This window comes from Helianthus annuus, chromosome 5 (assembly GCF_002127325.2).
Source record: "Helianthus annuus cultivar XRQ/B chromosome 5, HanXRQr2.0-SUNRISE, whole genome shotgun sequence".
NCBI classification, from domain to species: domain Eukaryota; kingdom Viridiplantae; phylum Streptophyta; class Magnoliopsida; order Asterales; family Asteraceae; genus Helianthus; species Helianthus annuus.
This window is the reverse complement of record NC_035437.2, coordinates 37,435,355-37,455,843: the sequence shown is the minus strand read 5'-3', so window position 1 is coordinate 37,455,843 and position 20,489 is coordinate 37,435,355. Positions and strand designations below refer to the sequence as shown.

Here is a 20,489-nt window from a genome sequence, read left to right as displayed (position 1 = left end):
AATATTATTTATCAAAAAAAATAACATATATATTATTAGCTTCTATTTCTTAAACTTTAAAAAATAAAAGAAACGAAAAGAAAAGAAAAACACACACTGAAGTGGGAAAGAAGCAAAGACTTGTGGCTGAGAAAGGAAGGGTGTCGCACGCGAGTGGAGATTCATACAGTGGCCATCATTGGCTAATATTGTTGCTCAACCCACCATTTTTAACTTTATTTGGAAGTGGAACTCTGCAATAGTAATATAATTATATTATACTCGAGTATCAATATAAATAAATTATGTCATTAAAATAAGATGTCGACAAGATCACAAGAAGATAAGGATCCCTCTTCCGGACGACATTAAAAAACAGATAGAATTTGCTGTAATGCAGTACACACTTAGGTACGCCGTTTTAAGACACGTGTTTCAAGGGGCCATTGTCTAGAAAACTCTTTTGCAAGCCAACATAGAAGAAATTTAAGAACTATTGCAGCTTGTTTTGTTTTCCTACCAAGTAGTTTAGTGTATAGTTGAAAAAAAAATGATATGGTATGACAAATATGAGGATTATTAGATATAAGAGATAAAACTTCTTTTTATCTGAAGGACTACGAATTAAAGTAAAGGGAGATGGTAAATGTTGTTAGTAATTTTAGTGTTATCAGGTTAATTAGTTCATTAAAATTAACTTAAAATTAGAGGAGAATCCGAGTAAATATTTATAAAGTTAAGCTACAGTGTACAAACAATTTTTAAAACTATCAGCAGTTGGTGGAAGGATTGTTGTACTCGAATACTTGGTTCATCGAAATACTTGGGTCGGATCCAAGCTAGTTTTATAACAATACATGTACTATAATCACTAAATGATACTAAAATACCATCAATAAAACATGTGAGATAATTAGAGTATCATTATTACGATATATATTCTTTGCGCTAACGACTACTCGAAAATGTCACCGTGTTTGTATAGTGCATTTATTGTTGAATTTAGTGGATGCACACACGTATGTTTAGTTGTATTCTCCGATAAATACACTACAAGTTTACACATATTATCTTATATATTAATTATTGATTAGTATATGTTTTGTGTAAATTTTTGACATCCCATAAAAAATATTAAGTAAAGTGCAATTTAGCTCTCTGCTTTCGTGACAGGAGTATGTGCCACTTTCAAACTAACGTTTCATATAAAAAGGGGTAACGAAATCGAAAAACGTCAAATTTTTCCAAAATTTAAACTACTACCGGAGCTTCAAGGAGTAGCAGGGGTTACCCCTAGTAACATGCTAGGTCCGCCCCTGCAACACATCATCACCACCACCCACCACCATCTACATGATCTTGATCACCATTCACCACCGGAAATCCGGAACCCACCACATGAAACAACCCCACACCACCGTACCACCACCTCTAACCAACCCTGAACCCTGTCACAAACACCTGTTAACAACTGTGAACCACCAGCTCAGCCTCAGCCTACACAACCCTCCACCAAAAACACCGTCTCCTCACCTTCGGACCACCATCTCCATCGTAACCACCCACTGCATCTGCCTCCGCCACTCCTCGCCGTGGTTCCACTCTCTCACCAGAAAGATTCACGATGATTTCACAGTGAGATCAAGATTTTATCTTGTGGTTATTATATTCGGATCTCATAATGAATAATAATTTTAGTTGAAAATTTAAAATGTTTTAGATGGTTTTTGATCGATTTAAGTGATGCGACGTCGTTTGATATATGATTTAGCAATAATTGATAATTGCATTGAAAAATCAATATTGAATTTGGTTTATTGGGATAAAGAGATATAGCAGATTCAAATTGGGGGTTTGTTGTTGAATTCTTTTGGTTTATTTTGGGTATACATAGAGAGAACACGGAGGTGCAAGGGTATATTTGTCATTTCATCCAAAGTCGAACGGTCAAACGAACGTCCAGTTGACAAAATGGTGCATAGCGTTAGATTTTGCAAGAAGAAGGATGCATGAAGCAAAAAATAAGTTTGAGGATGACAACATATTCCCATCACCAAAGATAGAGAAGCAAATTCTACTTTACTCAAAATTATTTTATCAAGCAACTTTGTTTCTTAAATTTTTTTCCTCGACTATCTTGTAAGCTTTTTATTGAATCTTTCAATACTGATTAGAATATCTGAAGGGGTATGGTCCCAGATCTCGCGTCAGCATTGACCGCGAGTGACCATTACCCTTATCAAAACCCCCACTAGCTAATAACCTACTTGTGCCCATGCGGGAACGCGTCGGCACAAGGGTTGAATCCAATCTATCTGGTAACGAAGGAGGACTTACATGGAACATGAGAACGGTAGAGTGATGCGACATAGCATCACATCTGGTGTATGAAAACGGAAGTATTCACAGCGAGGCGGCATCGCACCGCATCCAGTGAACACTTCTATCAATACAAGAAAGCCTTACCTTAGGCACAGAAGAAGATGAACGTAACGGTGCGGCTGACACCGCACCATACGGGCATTTTCGTCACGACAAGGGATGCAGGCAAGACGACGATGCGGCTAGCACCGCATCTCGCGTATTCCTTGATCACAAGTAGGAGACGCTTACCGCACGTAGCGATGCGGCTTGCACCGCATCCTATGCATTCAACAAGTGGGACTGACACCACAGTGCAAGTGGCACCAATGACAGTTTCCTGTCAGAGCTACGTAAGCAATGGACTGACGTGGCGTAACCTCCACAACCGACAAGCCTGACACACCTGCAAAGGTGCAGCACGTCGTCAGTCCATCCATCATCATCCTCCTTCACTCCTCGGCTATAAATACCAACCCCAAACCAGGTTTGAGGTATCTCTTCACAACTCTCTCACTACTACTACTATCTTACTTTGCTTCCCAAGCAAACTACTGATTCTCACGCCGGAGAGTGGTAACAAGGAGCACCCCCCACCCCATCCTCCTTGTTACGAGTCACGGCTTGTTTCCTTGTGCAGGAGATCAACCACCGGTGATCCAGCCAGCGATCCTCGAGAGGAAGGGATTAACCCTTCTTGACGAGACTAGTGTGTTAACCCTGCCCGGTTAACCATTGTTTCATCAATATCTTTGTGTATTCAATGATAAACAACAATAATATATATATATATATATATATATATTTTGATATTTAGATTACATTTAAGTTTTAATTTAGGATTTTTGGTTAGTCAATCCGTTGAGTTTTGCTTTTAAATCATAGGTCATGTTTATATTGTATGCAGGTCCGGCCCAAGGGTAAGTAAAATGAGGCTTGGGCCTTGGGTCACCAAAACTATAGAGCCTCCACAATTTGATGAAACCACAGTCTATTTATAAAATATTTAGGGTGTGGGTTATCAACAGATTAATGGTTGTAGTGTAGTGGTGTTGTGTATGTATGGATTTTGGTGAGACCTGGGTTTGAATCCCTAGTTCACCATTTTTTTCTTGTTTTTAAATTTTAACACAATCTTTCAAATAATTACACTTGGGCCCTTCAAGTTTAACTTTCAATCACATACATTTTTTTTGGGAAAAAGACCACAAGATTTTACTTCGCCTTAGGTCACCAAAATATTTGAGCCGGCCCTGATTGTATGTCACTATTTTAGGCCACTTTCTTTACAAACTTACTACAGGAGGACTACATCATTCTTGAGTGGTGAAGGAAACAAAATCGGCTAAAGAAGCTACTACCTTTCTTTGCAAATTGAAATGAGTTTGTCATTTTACCAAGTTATGATTCTTTATTCTAATTCCGTGTTTTATACAACCTCTTATTATTTTAATTTGTTTTTGTATTTCAAAGAGAATTATGTTTTTAGTTATTTGATTTTTTTGTTTTTGTTTTTCAAAGAGAATTATGTTTTTAGTTATTTGATTTTTTTTGTTTTTGTTTTTTTATGCTCCTAGTGGTGCACGGCCGTGCCTACTACCTCAGCCCGTCTTTCAAAAAATTAGCAAAAATCAGATAAGCATGAAGGGCAAGAAAGAAAAACTATCATGCACGCCCGTGCTCCCACTAAAGACAAATCAAACAAGACAAATTAAGAGACCATAAATCCACTTGCTATTAGCTAGGGGTGCAAACGAGGCGAGCTACTCGAGATCGACTCGAGAAAAAGCTCGAAACGAGCCTAGCCTTGTCAAGCCCGAGTCGAGCATGAGCCTCAAAACAAAGCTCGTTTGTTTATCGAGCCCGAGCTCGAGCCTCACATGTGAAGCTCGTTAGGCCCGTCGAGCCTTAGTGTAAACGAGCCGAGCTTATTTAAACTTGTTTACAAGCCGACCTCGAACCTAAAAATAAGTTTATTTAGTAAACGAGCCCGAGCCCGAGCCAAGCTCGAGCTTGATAAAATACAAACGAGTCGAGCTCGAGCTTTAAAAACAAAGCTCGAATCGAGCCGAGCTCGAGCCCGAGCTCTCATAAGTTAATCAAGCTCAAGCCTAGCCGAGCTCGGGCTCGGCTCGTTTGCACCCCTACTGTTAGCCCTGTTGGAACTATAAGCAGATCTCATTTAGCTCATTAATGGCCACTTGGGCTGTGGCCCAGTGGTAAGTAGTCAAAGGCTACTTTGGTGAAACCCACGATCGAACCTTGGTTAAGTGTATTATTAAGGGGGAAATAATTTGCTGTTAAAAAAAATTAGCTCATTAATGACATGGCCGGTTTACACCTCTATTCCTAGGCAGCAGACCCTTCAAAAATAATCTAGGTTTGCTTATTCAACTACCATCCCCAACTCATTCATTTCCATTATTTTATTTAGTTATTTTATGCCGGAATTTGGATAAATAGTTTTATTGAAAATCGAGTTATATTCAAAATAAAGTATTGTTTAAGTTTTATTAGACTAAAAATTACTTTCTTTTTTATTAAACTAAAAATTACTTTATTTTAAATATTACTCGTTTTTTGATAAAATTTATATTGAAATGCTGGCCAAAATAAATAAAATTGTGTATTTACATTTTCTTTTCTAAAATTAACGAGCATAATTTGTAAATTATGAGAAAAAATCAAAATATATATTAAGGAAGCGAACTTGGACTTTCATTTTTTAGTAACCAAACATGTTTTAAAAACCACCTATAAACGCCTATCAATTTAACACCTGGAATTCAAATAAATTTGACACACTGCATGTTTTATCTTACCTCAACAATGTATACATGTAAATTTAATTGAACGTTTCCTTTCATCGTGTGTTATCTTTCTTATCATTTATTTTTAAAATTAAACGAGAAGTTCCGTAAAAAGTACAAGAACTTTTTGGGCAACTTACATTCAATTCTATCTGAACTTTATGTTCCATGTGCAAGAGGCGGTTTCATGTAACATGTTAGATCGGATTTATACCACATAATCAGAAGGTATATAATATGCATAATGTATTATATTATAATTATATTATATTATATTATATTATATTATATTATATTATATTATATTATATTATATTATATTATATTATATTATATTATATTATATTATATTATATTATATTATATTATATTATATTATATTATATTATATTATATTATATTATATTATATTATATTATATTATATTATATTATATTATATTATATTATATTATATTATATTATATTATATTATATTATATTATATTATATTATATTATATTATATTATATTATATTATATTATATTATATTATATTATATTATATTATATTATATTATATTATATTATATTATATTATATTATATTATATTATATTATATTATATTATATTATATTATGATGTATTATACTTGAATAGTATTTTTACAAGATAAAAGTGAAGAATTACATGTAAAGTACAAAGGGTAGCATCACCATTAATTTATTTTAGACAAGTAGCTATAAATATAATATAATATAATATAATATAATATAATATAATATAATATAATATAATATAATATTTTTTTTTTTTTTATACTTGAATAGTATTTTTACAAGATAAAAGTGAAGAATTACATGTAAAGTACAAAGGGTAGCATCACCATTAATTTATTTTAGACAAGTAGCTATAAATACGGTGACATGTCATATAAAATGATATATGTAAGTTTTCGTTCAGTCTCCACCTCGGTGTCCAGATCCAGCATGGGATCCCGCATAGGACCCTGCAGACGAACCTGCTTCAGAGTCACCTCCTCCAGAGCCACTGTTGCTCGAGCTCGAGGAGCTTGAAGAAGAGGAGGAGCTGGACCTTGATCCTGATCCTGATCCAGCTCCTGCTCCAGAGCCACTGCCACTACCCCCTAACCCAATCCCAACGCCTGCCCCAACCCCGACACCAATGCCACCAAGATCTACACCTAAATCCTTACGTACAACCCGGCCCTCGGCACTTATAATGGAAATGGATGAATAGGCAATAAGCAAAGCAAGTAGTAGGAACTTCATGAAGGCCATTATGCTTGTAACAAGCTGACTATGTTTATATGGTCCCAATTCCCTGCCTACATGGCAGGGACCACACCACTTTTTGTGCACACAAGGCATCCACATCATCCGGATCTTCTAGAAGCTTCCAGAAGACAACCGGATAAGGCCCGGCTGGCATCAAAGATGCCTCGCCCAACATCAAGGACAATACGTGGCACCATACACAGGAAGACACATGGGCCTGCGACAATCCAGGGAGCAAGGCTGACATGACCAGTACGAGGTGCCCAACACCGTCGAATGCAGGGACGCCACGTGTAACACTATGCCGTCCCTGACAGAACAGACCAAGAGGATATTCCCCTTGGTCGGACAGCTGGCGCACACCCACAGCTGGCACAGCTGCTTCCTCCTTCTTCACCCTCCGGCTATAAATAGAACCCTTCATCATTCAGGTTAAGGATCTTGGCTCTCTTGACTCACTCTATACACACACTGTTTTATTCATCTCGGAACAGTACTTATTCTCACGCCGGAGCCTGGTTAAGAGGGAAAACCTCCCTTTCCCCTCTTAACGAGACTAACGGTGTTTACTGTTTTGCAGATCTCGAGCCTTGGATACGAGCAAGAGAAGAGGTTGAACCCTATAAGTGAAACGACCCCCTTGGTTACCCTTGGTGTTAACCATTGTTTCAACATTGGCGCCATCCGCTTTTTTGCAAGACCACTCTCACCTCTTTTTCTCTTTTAGAAAACACTCGTAAAAATGGCAGACCAGAATCATTCACACCCAGCTGACGGAGAAATCTCTTCTTTTGAACTCGTTTCGGACACGGCACACGTCCAACGCAGTCAAAGGAACGAGACCATCCAAGAAGGCCAGCTGAACAACGAGTTTCCGTCCATTTTTGGAAGTGCGTCCAGGGCTGCCAGCCAGACCACAACTGGACCCATTTTCCAAACACCAACAAGAATTATCACTCAGACCACAAACGGAGCAGCTCTCCAACCTCCAACGGGGATGTTACATCAAACCCCACCGCCGATGCAGACTGCAAGCCATGGGCCAGGCCCTTCGGCACCATCGGAACAAGCACAACTCAACTATTCTGCACTTTTGGGGCTACCCGAAGGAAAAACTCTGGCTTCCTGGTATGCCGAACAGATGGCGTCTATAAACCTTGTCTATACGCAGCTCAGCGCACAACAAGCCTTGCTCCAAGCACAGGCTAACCAATCAGCGTTCGTAACCCCACAACCAAGGTCTCTGAGTGCACACACGGCTCAGCAGACAAACGCGTGGAACTTACGACCAGAAAGAGAACCAGTGCAACAGGTCAGAAGACCCAGCATACAAGACACGCGCGATACCTATGCTGAAACAGAGAGCAACTTCGTCCAAACTTCCAATCAGCAACGAAGGCCGATCCAAACTCGCTTGGGCGCACGAAACATGAATACAGAATGGGAAGAGGAGGAAGACGACCCAACGTACAAGGCAGAGTCCACAGTGTTTAGCAGACTTCCTCCAGAGCATGAGGCTTACAAACCAACCAAGCGCGCGGGGTACAACCCCAAAGCAGAACACGACTTCACTTTGAGCTATCGTCCTGAGGACATGGCTGAAAATTCAAAATTTATTCCAGAAATCGCGTGCGCGGCCATCGACAAAACAAAGTTACCGCACAACGTAGGAAAATACAATGGGTTGACGGACCCAGATGATCACCTCCAGGTGTTCAAAGGCGCAGGAGCAACAGGTGGTTGGAACCTACCAACATGGTGTCACTTGTTTGCTCAAACTTTCGTTGGTGCGGCACGCATCTGGTTCGATAATTTACCAGCTGGAAAAATCAAATCATGGGTCGACTTCCGAGAAAAATTCTTAGCACACTTTTCTCAACAGCGAAGACACGCCAGAGACCCAGGTGATTGTCTGAACATATACCGAAAAGACTACGAAAGTGTAGAGGATTTTATTACGAGGTACAACAAAGAATGTCTGGAAATTGGAGACATACCGGAAAAGATGATGCGCGCACACTTCATGCGAGCAGTCAAATGCGATGATCTGGTTAAAAGAATCAAAGGGCGCGACGGAGGACCCAAAGACTGGGAAACCTTCATCGAAGCAGCCAAGACCATTGCGCAGACCGATAGGCAATTGACCGGTGACGATCACCGTCAGCGCGCACACAACCATCACGATCGAAACAACAGAAGGGGTAGAAACCAACCCTGGAGGGCCTCTGGGAACAGAGAAAGAAGCCCCCCACGGGACGACGCACGCCATACGATCAATCAAATAGCACATCGAAAAGAAGTAAAGCGCGAGAACAGAGAAAAGCAGTGGACCCCACTAACCAAAACACCTTCTGAAATTTTATCCACAGAGAACCATCAATTCAAACCACCTTTGCAGATGCGCAACAAAAGGGGTCAGGACCCAAATCTCTTCTGTGAATTCCACAAAGACACGGGCCACTTGACCGATGATTGCTTCAGCTTAAAACAAGAAATCGAAAGAGCTCTAAGAGACGGAAAGCTCGGTCACTTGGTCAAAGGAGGAAAGCGCGATTACCGCCAGATACAACGAAGAGATGAAGGTCCAGACAACAAGAAGCTCAGAAAGCTAGAAACCCACATGGTGCAAGGAGGACCACGGCGTCCAAGAAAAAACTACAACAAACGCGCGCAGGATGATTCGTGGCGTGAGAAGCAGGTAGTATTCCCAGTTGTCAGGGGAGGTCCAAGAGAAAAGCGGCCAATAGTCATTTCCGGGGTGATCGGTCACTACCAAACAGATTACATCTTTATTGATCCCGGAAGCACCGCAGACATCATATATGAACAGTGCTTCAATCAATTCGACCAAGAGGATAAGGCGCGCCTGGAACCAGTTGACTACCCACTAACTGGATTCTGCAATGAGGCCGTCTTTCCCCTAGGACAAATATCTTTCCCAGTACTACTTTCTGATGGGAGAAATTCAAGAACTGAAGAAGTCACATTTATGGTGCTACCGGCACATTCAAGACATGACATCCTTTTAGGACGAGAATCCCAAGGAGACTTCAGCATGATCTGTTCCGCACCACATTCGGCCATAGGCTTTCCAACCGAAACAGGCGTTGCGTTGATATACGCAAGCAAGGAAGTGCTAGCAACAGACGAAATCAGGCCGGCAAAAGCAAGCAAGCCCGCACCGCGCAGAGAGGCAGAAAAATGGGTATTGAACAGTGCATACCCAGATCAAACGGTCACTCTGGGACCCGCAATGTCTGACCTAACGCGTGCGGCGCTAAAGAAATTACTGCATGACAACATGGATGTGTTCGCCTGGACACCAGCCGATATGGTTGGCGTTCCACGGCATATAGCGGAACACCGGTTAAACGTCGCAGAGGACGCGAAGCCAGTAGTGCATGCCAAACGACACCTGGGGGACATCAAACATGATGCAATGAAGGAACAAGTGTTAGAACTGCTAAACGCAGGAATAATTAGAGAAGTCCGGTACCAAACGTGGGTGGCAAGCCCAGTTATGGTGAAGAAACCGAATGGTAGTTGGCGAATGTGCGTCGACTACAAGGACCTGAACAAAGCATGCCCCCGTGACTGCTATGCGTTGCCCGACATAGACGAGAAAATAGATTCTTTGGCAACGTTTCGGTGGAAATGTTTTCTGGATTGCTACAAGGGATACCACCAGGTCCAGATGGCTGTTCAAGACGAGGATAAAACCGCATTCCGCACGCCAACGGGGTTATACTGCTACACCAAGATGCCGTTCGGCTTAAAGAATGCAGGTGCTACGTATCAACGGTTGATGAACGAAACATTTAGTGACGCCATTGGTAAATACATCGAGGTATACATGGACGATCTGGTAATCATGAGCAGGGAGGAGAGCGCAATGCTGGTAAATATTCAGAAAACCTTCAACACGCTGCGCAGCGTGAGCATCAAACTGAATCCGGCAAAGTGCTCATTTGGAATGGAGGAAGGAAAGTTTCTAGGCTTCATAGTCACCAAAGATGGTTTCAAGGTGAACCCAGAAAAGGTCCAGGCCATAGAGAGGATGCCTTCACCAGCAAGCATCAAAGATATGCAAAAGCTCGCAGGACGATTGGCAGCCCTCAATCGATTCCTAGCAAACCACGCGGCAAAATCCTTCCCATTCATCAAGACCTTACGAAACTGCATGAAGAAGACCCAATTCCAATGGACTCCGGAAGCAGAAAGCGCGTTCCGCGAGATGAAAGACTGTCTCATCAAGCTGCCAACTCTAACCGCACCAAACAAAGGAGAACCTTTGGTTTTGTACCTCTCAGCTTCCGACAAGGCCGTCGGTGCCGTATTGCTGGTCGATCGACAAGGTGTCCAAACACCTGTGTATTATGTGTCCAGAACCCTAACCGACCCAGAAACAAGATACGCAATCATGGAAAAGCTCGTCCTTGCACTGATTCACGCGTCGAGAAGGCTACGCCGATATTTCGCCAATCACGTCATCCACGTGTTAACAAATTACAATATTGGGAATATCCTAGCAAGGCCGGAAATATCAGGAAGGTTGGCCAAATGGGCGATAGAGCTAGGGGGACTCAACGTAGTCTTCAGACCACGACCGTCGATAAAAGGCCAAGTTTTGGCAGACTTCATGACGGAAGTCCCCGACGACAAGGACAGAGAGTGTAAGGCGATGGAGAAAGCAGAGAAAAAACAAATCGAAGAACCATGGATGCTGTATACTGACGGCGCGTCCAACGAAGATGGGGCAGGTGCGGGGCTGCGGCTAGTGAGCCCAGACAAAAACGAGTTCACCTACGCCATACGTCTAGACTTCAAGAGCACAAATAACGAGGCAGAGTATGAAGCCTTTTTGGCCGGCTTGCGCTTAGCAATCAAAATGGGAGTCCGACATATCGAGGCACATGTGGACTCCATGCTAGTGGCAGGCCAAATCAACGGTCAATACGAAGCCAAGGGCGACATCATGGCACTCTATCTCAACCAAGCAAAGACGTTGCTGCAAACTTTCTATTCTTACAAGGTGCACCACATAAACCGCAGCGAAAACAAGCCAGCAGACGCCTTAAGCAAGCTCGCGTCAACAAGTTTTCAGCACCTAGCCAAAGACGTACGAATAGAAGTTTTAAGCAACCCGTCTGTGCCACTCCGAGAAGTCAGCGTCATTCAAACAGGAACCACGTCATGGATGACACCCATCATCATGTACTTACAGTCCGGGATACTCCCAGAAAATAAAGCCGAGGCGCGGAAAATCCAGTATAAATCAGAACATTATCAAATGGCGGACGGGATATTGTACCGAAAGTCATATCTCGGTCCTCTGCTGAGGTGTGTTGACGCCGACGACGCAAATTATCTGATCCGGGAAGTACATGAGGGCATCTGCGGCATCCACGCCGGGCCACGCATGGTAGTGGCTAAAGTAATGAACGCCGGGTACTACTGGCCCGGAATGCACCTCGATGCCGTGAAAGAACTAAGGAAATGCAGCGGCTGCCAACGGCATGCACCAAAAACCATGCGGCCAAAAAATGAGTTGGTGCCTGTAACAACCGCATGGCCCTTTCAGCAATGGGGCATAGACATGGTGGGCCCCTTTCCAGAAGCTCCGGGGGCAGTCAAGTTTATCATCGTCGCGGTCGATTACTTCACCAAGTGGGTGGAAGCAAAAGCACTTGCGTCAACCACGTCGGCAGTCGTTAAACGATTTATCTGGGAACAAATCATATGCCGTTTCGGCCTGCCACTCCGAATCATCACCGACAACGGTACAAACTTTGCAGCAGATGATCTCGAACGATGGTTCAAGGAACTAAACATCGAACATACCTTCTCGTCGGTCGCACATCCGCAAGGAAATGGTCAAGTTGAAGCGGTCAACAAGAGCATCGTCGATGGCATCAAAGCAAGGCTCGGTGAAAAAAGACGAGGGTGGGTCGACGAGCTACCAAGCATATTGTGGGCCCATAGAACAATGCCCAAAACAAGCAATGGAGAAACACCCTTCAGCTTGGTCTATGGGTCCGAAGCTGTGATCCCAGCAGAAATCGGGCTCCCATCTCCAAGAATGCTCTCCATGAATCTGATCAATAACGAAGAAGAACGGAGGATCGACCTGGACCTCCTGGAAGAACGAAGGGAGATGGCTGCAATCAATGAAGCCAAGTACAAATCAAAGCTTGAAAAGTATTACAACTCCCGAGTCCGGATCTGCACCTTCAACCCAGGCGATTATGTCTTAAGGGACAATGAAGCATCCAACGCAGAAAAACCAGGGAAACTGGCTCCCAAATGGGAAGGCCCATACATCATTGATGCGGTCCTCGGCAAGGGAGCATACAAGCTCCGCACCATGAACGACAAAGAGGTTCCACGAACCTGGAACGCCCAACAGCTACGAAAATGCTACATATAAACATGTAATCGTATAAGGCAAATCGCCGACACATTTACTTAATACAAGAAGTGTTTGGCTACCTCTATTTCATGCAAATTTTTTGTCATAATTGCATTTATTACTTCGGGCGTACACGAAAACATCAATGGCTCGACCATAGGAAACGTTGTAGACCTCCAAGGCTCGTCACAACCAAGTGAACAGCCGGGTCAGAAACACAACCAAAGCCTACAAAACGCCAAAAAACATAACTTCGTGCCCACATAAACACGAAAACATCGATAGCAAGGCAACTAAACATTGTAATGCTCCCAAGGCTGCAATCCCAGCCGAGCTCACACAATAACCTGCAACTCGATCACTTCGTATATCACATACAAGAGCGCATACTTAAACGACAGAATAAAAACGTTGTCATAACACAACATCACCTGTCAGCGCCATCATTCATTCGCGACACCTAATCAAAGTAATTAAAACATGCACATATTATGACGATTTCAAAATTTGCATAAACACAATCAGAGCAACAAACAATCGTCAAAGTACACAAAAAGTGCAAAGTAAGAAATTGTCTTGAAACATCATTACAAGCCCATACAAGGCTGTACGCGGCACACAGGCCGGAAATCCCAAACTAAGTGCGGCTGGAACCAGCACCACCCGCACCGCTAGCATCATCTTCTCCCAATGCCTTCTTTAACAAAGCTACCCCATCCGCTTTGAGGGCCAACTTACCAGCAGCCTTAACTACGGCAAAATCAAGCATTGCAAACTCTCGCCGTTTCTTCGCATACGCATTATCGCAATCAGCCTTATACAGCTCAAACTTGTAATCCTTCTCATTGTTTGCAGCAGCACACCTGCCTTCAGCATATCCATTCTTGCGGCCACTATTATAACCTGCCCCACCCAACTCAAACATGTATTGGGCAAGCTCAGGAGAATTCAAGATACGATCAGCAAGCTGCATGAAAAACAAGATCGAATAAGATAGCAGAAAAAACTACACAAAAGTAGAACAGGCAAAAAAAACATTACCAATGGAACACCGCGAGATAGCAGCCACCTACTATCAGCTGAAGCTTCCTCAGCAAGGAGCTCAGACGCACGGCACTCCGCCGTCTTCTCATCAAGAAGACGCTGAGCAGCCTCACATTCCGAAGTCTTCGCTTGCACAAGAAGCTCCAGCTTATCTATCCGCGCAATATACTCTTTTTCCTTTTTCTCCGCCGCAAGACGCGCTTGATGAGCCTCTTCCGCGAGAGCAGTCTTCTCACCGGACAGTCGCACAATAGCATCACGCTGCGACTGCATCTCCGCGTTCGTACGAGCACAGGCCGACTCCCAATCCTTTTGTTTTTGCTCGTTTAACTGTTTCTGCTCTTCAAATTTCCGCTCAGCCTCAGTAACCCGCCATTGCAGACCCTTCTGCTCTGTGTTAAATTTTTCCTTCTCTTCAGCAAATGCCTTCTTGGCCTCCTCAAACGCCATAGTTTCTTCTCCCATAGAACGCCACTCACGAAGAATCTCTTGAGAGGTGGCAAAGAAGTTAACCCCAGCCGTAACATGATCATCTATAAGGGCAAAGCGGCTGCGGTTTTTCTGAAACATCCTCTCGGCAGGAGGAAGGGATAATGAGAAGAACTCCTGACAGTTCTGCAAATCATTCATGCGGGAGCCCTGAGTAAGGCCCCAACGGGGGAGGTGCGGCAAATCATCGCAAGCCGGGTTACCCCAGGAATCACCAGGATTTTGTTCAAAGTGCGGACTCCGCACAAAGCCAGAAGTGGCTCCACCTTCAACGGGAGGACGTTTTGTGTAAATGGTTTGTTGTGGAGTAGTCTCACTAGACTCCATCTCCACTTCAATACCTTTACCCTTATCAACTCCACCAGCATCACCGCCAACATCACCACCAGCAGCGTCACCTCCCTCAAATATACCTTCAAACCCTTCACCGCCCTTCACAGTTACATCAGCATCATCTCGAGGAGGGGTCAAGCCAACAGTCCTCGAAGGAGGAGAGGTAGGTGGAGTAATATGAGAAATATCCACTGGCCGCGGCTTCTTGCTAGTCTTAGATTCTGCCACAAAATTACAATTAGCAAAAAAGACAAAATGAAAGATGACAGAAACATACGCAGAAACTAAGTTACCAGGCCGGGAAGCAGAAGCCTCAAATATCTTCTCCAACAAATTCCCTCGACCCCCACTAAATACACCCAAATCAACCTCAGATTCAGAAGGGGCTGGGGGGGCATCCTTCTGAAGCTTGGCTTTCTTGGCCGCAAGAAGGGCAGCAGCTTGTTCATCAAGATGACGCTTATGATCATCAAGAGCCTTCTTCTTCATGTGCTCAGTTAAAGTAGCTTTATCGTCAGGATCAGACCCTTGACGCACCTCCCCAGGGCCTAGGCCAGACAATGTATCAGACACTACCACATAATCTAGATAAGGAAGAGTAGAAGGTTGCTTACGAGAAGATCCAGCAGCTCCACCCTCTTTCTTCCCTTCCTTTCTTACAGATTTCTCCGTCCTTGCCCTCTTCCTCGTCTCCAACTGGGCAGACGGATCAACAGACGCCTCCGCATCGTCATCATCCTCAGCAAACCCATGGACCGGCTCAGCAACACCACCAGGCGTGGTACCTGCACGCGCGGAATGAGATATTAGATCTTCAACATCCCGGTCAGAACTTCCACTAGAAAGGATAACGACTTCCTCTCGACCAGACTCGACCAAGTCGTCCTCATCATCCTCACCAAGAACTTCATTGGCGTATCCACTCAAACTCGCATCGGTAGGATGAAGAAAACGGTCATGTATTTGCTCCAACCACGTTGGATTCCCATCAGCTTGGATAGCTTCAACCATGGCACCCGCCGATTTCGGGTCCAACGCATTCAGCAAACTATAACCAACTGCAAGGTGGAAACAAAAATAAGGACACATAATAAAAATAAAAGGGAAATAATCAAGGGATGAGACATGAAAGAACAATACATTTGCCTTTATGGCTATACGCAGGCTGACCCAACGGATGTTTAGGAACCCACAACAAACTCATCCCTGCACCAACCAAGGCCATCTCATCCAGTTGAGAAATAGCCGTCGGCTTCGCAGTTATCTTCTTAAACCATTCTTGATCACCATAGTTGGGAAGAACATCCACCCTGGGAACCCCTTGTTCCACATGCCTATACGACATATCCGTCGGAATCACACCGCGACGGATGTAGAAAAACTTTTGCTTCCAGTCATGAATGCCCTTTATCGGCACCGAACACACCTGAGCGACCCCCATCCTAGCCTGAAAAGAGTAGAACCCACTGGAATACGAAACACTATAAAAAGTGTTGAACATTGGAAACGTCGGTTCAACTCGATAAGACCGGCAAACAAACTCGAAGTGAGTAATCCGGGGGAGCCCAATAGCATTTATCTGAGAAATATGAAGACCATAACCTCTCAGAACGTCAGCAACAAACTTAGTAATGGGCAACCTAAAATTGCCTTCCCGGAAGAAAGCAGCATATAAAGTGATAAAACCAGGGGGGCATCTAGTGCAGTAGATCCAGCCGGAGGATATCGAGCCCCCCACTCAGATCGAAAGTTATGTCCTCTAACGAGGTTCTGGAATTCATCTTCTTTCCAGTTAATCTGGGCCTGGTCAGGACCAGGAGGTGCTCTACTCTTATGTTTCCTCTTCTTTTGAGTAGGATTCTTATCAGCCATGATAAAAATCAAGAAGAAAACGACTTGAATAAAGGTGAAAGATAGAACAAAGGAGAAGAAGATAGAGAGAAATTGCACTGAGAATTTGAAAGTGAACGAAGAAAGTGAATAACCGCTCTGCTATTTATACTCATCGCATTAAATGCGAGAGATAGTGGAACGTCAGGAGGCAAGAAAAGTAACCAATAGATGGCCGACACGTCAGAGGAAAGAGAAGACGTCGCCTCATTTTTCGGGAAGCATGGGCAACAGGGTCTGCTGATGTGACAGAAAGTCACTGCAAAAGCAACTGTTCACCTCCGAAAAGACAGGGATGTCAGACGGTCACACCAAACGCTTCCCCATAACCACCAAACTTCAAACAGAAGAAAGCACAAAAGGGCCAAAACCCATGCGGCATGCGTCCATTTGGCTCACTTTTTCAAAGGGCCAAAACCCATGCGGCATGCGTCCATTTGGCTCACTTTTTTCAAAGGGCCAAAACCCATGCGGCATGCGTCCATTTGGCTCACTTTTTCAAAGGGCCAAAACCCATGCGGCATGCGTCCATTTGGCTCACTTTTTTCAAAGGGCCAAAACCCATGCGGCATGCGTCCATTTGGCTCACTTTTTTCAAAGGGCCAAAACCCATGCGGCATGCGTCCATTTGGCTCACTTTTTTCAAAGGGCCAAAACCCATGCGGCATGCGTCCATTTGGCTCACTTTTTTCAAAGGGCCAAAACCCATGCGGCATGCGTCCATTTGGCTCACTTTTTTCAAAGGGCCAAAACCCATGCGGCATGCGTCCATTTGGCTCACTTTTTTCAAAGGCCAAGACCCACGCGGCATGCGTCCACTCGGCTCAACTTATATTCACCAATTCCAACGCGATGCATAAAAACCACAACTCTCATAAGTCCAGAATCCCTCCTAGACGATCAACTCAACTAGAAGGCACACTGGACTGGGGGGACTTGAAGAGGTATGGTCCCAATTCCCTGCCTACATGGCAGGGACCACACCACTTTTTGTGCACACAAGGCATCCACATCATCCGGATCTTCTAGAAGCTTCCAGAAGACAACCGGATAAGGCCCGGCTGGCATCAAAGATGCCTCGCCCAACATCAAGGACAATACGTGGCACCATACACAGGAAGACACATGGGCCTGCGACAATCCAGGGAGCAGGGCTGACATGACCAGTACGAGGTGCCCAACACCGTCGAATGCAGGGACGCCACGTGTAACACTATGCCGTCCCTGACAGAACAGACCAAGAGGATATTCCCCTTGGTCGGACAGCTGGCGCACACCCACAGCTGGCACAGCTGCTTCCTCCTTCTTCACCCTCCGGCTATAAATAGAACCCTTCATCATTCAGGTTAAGGATCTTGGCTCTCTTGACTCACTCTATACACACACTGTTTTATTCATCTCGGAACAGTACTTATTCTCACGCCGGAGCCTGGTTAAGAGGGAAAACCTCCCTTTCCCCTCTTAACGAGACTAACGGTGTTTACTGTTTTGCAGATCTCGAGCCTTGGATACGAGCAAGAGAAGAGGTTGAACCCTATAAGTGAAACGACCCCCTTGGTTACCCTTGGTGTTAACCATTGTTTCAACAATGGGTTGACTAATTTTTTATGAGAGGTTAAGTTGTGTATTGAGGATGCAAAATGAATGTACAGATTTCATGTATTTATAGTAGTTTTTTCATGGTGGATTATACACGTAGTGAGTTTAAGTGGAGAACTTGAAATGATGAGTGGACTCCAAAAAGTCTAAACAATTGTGGCTGATTTTAACCAAAGATTCGAGGAATTAACAAGAGTTTTGACAAGTGTATGCCGAGTGCCGACCTGCTTGATTGATTTCATTCCACTATATATATCTGGTTTCTGAAATGAAAAATCAGGGATGACTTAATAATTCTCTCTTAAATAAAATATCTAAAATATATTATTATAATACTAAAACAATAAAACCATATAAATTAAGAATATTATATTTATTTCAATACAAATTCAATAAAAAATGTTATTTTGATTTAAACAAAGGAATAGGATGTCCAAAAACGCAGGTATTTGAAGAGCTATGATTGTTCACGAGCCAAACCGAGTTAAGCTAGGATTAAACGATTTATTTCTGAGTTTTTTTTTTTAGTGAATTTCAAGCTTTTTGAATAACTCTTACTTAAGATGGTCACTATTTCCACGAGCAAGGTCAAGCTTGAACTTGGATTGTTTACAAACCAGGTCAAGCCGAACCAACTTATTTACAAATGATTCGATTTCGAGTGAGCTACTTCCGAGCTTTTTTTCAAGCAACTTTCGAAAGCTGAGTTATTTGAGGAGCCCTAATAGCAACACATGAGTAAATATGATATTGGGCAGTTAACTTAATGACTTTAAACATCTGTAGGTATGATATCTTGTAACATCTAGTCTTCCAGATTAGGATCAAATACAAAGGATCCTAATTGTAAGAAGGGTACAAAGGCTTTTAAAAAAAACCACTAAAAAAAAAAACAAACACCTAAACACCCACCACCACCCAAAAACCTAAACCCCCCACCCCCATCACCCACCCCCAAAAAAAAAAATTTTTGTTGTCGAGAGGGGGGGTGGGGGGTTTAGGTTTTTGGGTGGTGGTGCGGTGGGGGTGAGTGTTTAGGTTTTGGGTGGTTGTGTAGTAGGTTTAGGTTTTAGGTTATTGGACATTTGTCACTCTATAAATTCTTCTTACACTTCTTACAATTAGAAGTCTTTGTAGAATAACTTAACTCCTAGTCTTCCAGATTAAACAATATTGTCTGTTACTTTTGGTTGTCTAAGTGGATACTTCACGGGAGATTAGACACCGCGAATTGCTCTTACTTAAATATACTTAATTGAGGAGTTATTCTCTCATCCACAATCCATTATGTGTGAAATGAGTTTGTGATATTTAAAGCATGGCATATTTATTGCTCAGTATCTCTCTGTGGACACAGAATAGAACACAACAATGTTGGATTTACTAAAGGTGACACAAACACCCCCTTTGGAGTCATTGTTCCTTTGCCCCACATCACATACACAACTTCACATGATTGGCTCTAATATCATTCTTAAGATTTGACCTTTCATACCAACTAATATTGTTCACTTTGTGTACGAGGAGCTTACAAATTTATTTTATGTTGTTCCCACTCAACCGTGGAGTTCTTCTCCCATTCACAATGATGCGCTTGAAACGGGTTATAATATTTGGGGCTAAGGATTCCTTGTGACTATGTATATCTCATGTAGACAATACAAAACATAATAACGCGAGATTTGCTAAGATATCACATATATACTATAAAAAAAAATTGTGTGATGGTTATTCATAATAGCTTCTTAGAAGTACATTATCTTTTACTTGTTTTTAGTAGTTTGAAAGTTTATATATGTATAAAAACAGTCTATCAAAGTATGGAGTTAGTACCGAAGAACCATTAGGGCCATCATACACACATACATTAACGCGGACATATGTGTGCATACAATCTTAGTATGCTCGAGTCGGTCATTGTCTAATACTCAAATAGGGTTGCACATGTGTTAACGTTTATTTCCAAATTAGGGTGAGTTATATGTATAAGTAAAATGAAACCAAATATGCAAACATAAAATCATTTAATCAACCATTTAAAATTACATATATACTTGGAGCTTTAACATTAAAATTGAATCAAAGATATATATACAAAATCAAATAAACAAAACAATATGGACATTGGTCCGTAGAAAAACTTAGCCCTCACCTTGCCAAAACATCCATTGTTGGCTCTCCATACAAACATATTTACTTTAGGGGTGGCCCAATTATTCCATCCGAATGTTGTTGTTGTTTGACCATGTCGTATTTGAGGAATACATTTCACATGTCTTTTCTTTTTCCATTTCACAT

At 42.8% G+C, this 20,489-nt stretch overlaps 2 protein-coding genes across 9 annotated transcripts; both read right to left on the bottom strand.

The window, feature by feature from the left end:
• Positions 1 to 6,088: 6,088 nt before the first annotated feature.
• LOC110943043 (GPI-anchored CFEM domain protein A-like) lies at positions 6,089 to 6,430 on the bottom strand. The gene has a single exon (XM_022184801.1). The coding sequence runs from the start codon at positions 6,428 to 6,430 to the stop codon at positions 6,089 to 6,091; it is 342 nt and encodes a 113-aa protein (XP_022040493.1).
• A 6,847-nt stretch (positions 6,431 to 13,277) lies between these two features.
• On the bottom strand, positions 13,278 to 18,227 carry LOC110940437. Of its 8 annotated transcripts, XM_035990530.1 has the most exons (6): positions 15,843 to 18,227; positions 15,602 to 15,760; positions 15,317 to 15,487; positions 14,996 to 15,250; positions 13,878 to 14,923; positions 13,278 to 13,803 (listed from the first exon to the last, which is right to left on the bottom strand). In XM_035990530.1, the coding sequence occupies exons 1-6, from the start codon at positions 16,201 to 16,203 to the stop codon at positions 13,474 to 13,476; spliced, it is 2,322 nt and encodes a 773-aa protein (XP_035846423.1). In that variant the 5' UTR covers positions 16,204 to 18,227; the 3' UTR covers positions 13,278 to 13,473. The 8 variants fall into 8 exon arrangements, with proteins under 8 accessions (XP_035846423.1, XP_022037664.2, XP_022037665.2 ...); XM_022181972.2 differs by having other exon boundaries at positions 15,317 to 15,760; positions 15,843 to 17,952; XM_022181973.2 differs by having other exon boundaries at positions 14,996 to 15,487; positions 15,843 to 17,952.
• Positions 18,228 to 20,489: the final 2,262 nt, after the last annotated feature.

Coding starts and splice junctions, on each gene's coding strand:
- LOC110943043 (XM_022184801.1), bottom strand. CDS start 6,430: ATGGCCTTCATGAAGTTCCTACTACTTGCTTTGCTTATTGCCTATTCA.
- LOC110940437 (XM_035990526.1), bottom strand. CDS start 16,203: ATGTTCAACACTTTTTATAGTGTTTCGTATTCCAGTGGGTTCTACTCT. Junction 15,761..15,842: donor GTATAGCCATAAAGGCAAAT/GTATTGTTCTTT, acceptor TCCACCTTGCAG/TTGGTTATAGTTTGCTGAAT. Junction 13,804..13,877: donor TATCTCGCGGTGTTCCATTG/GTAATGTTTTTT, acceptor TTTTTCATGCAG/CTTGCTGATCGTATCTTGAA.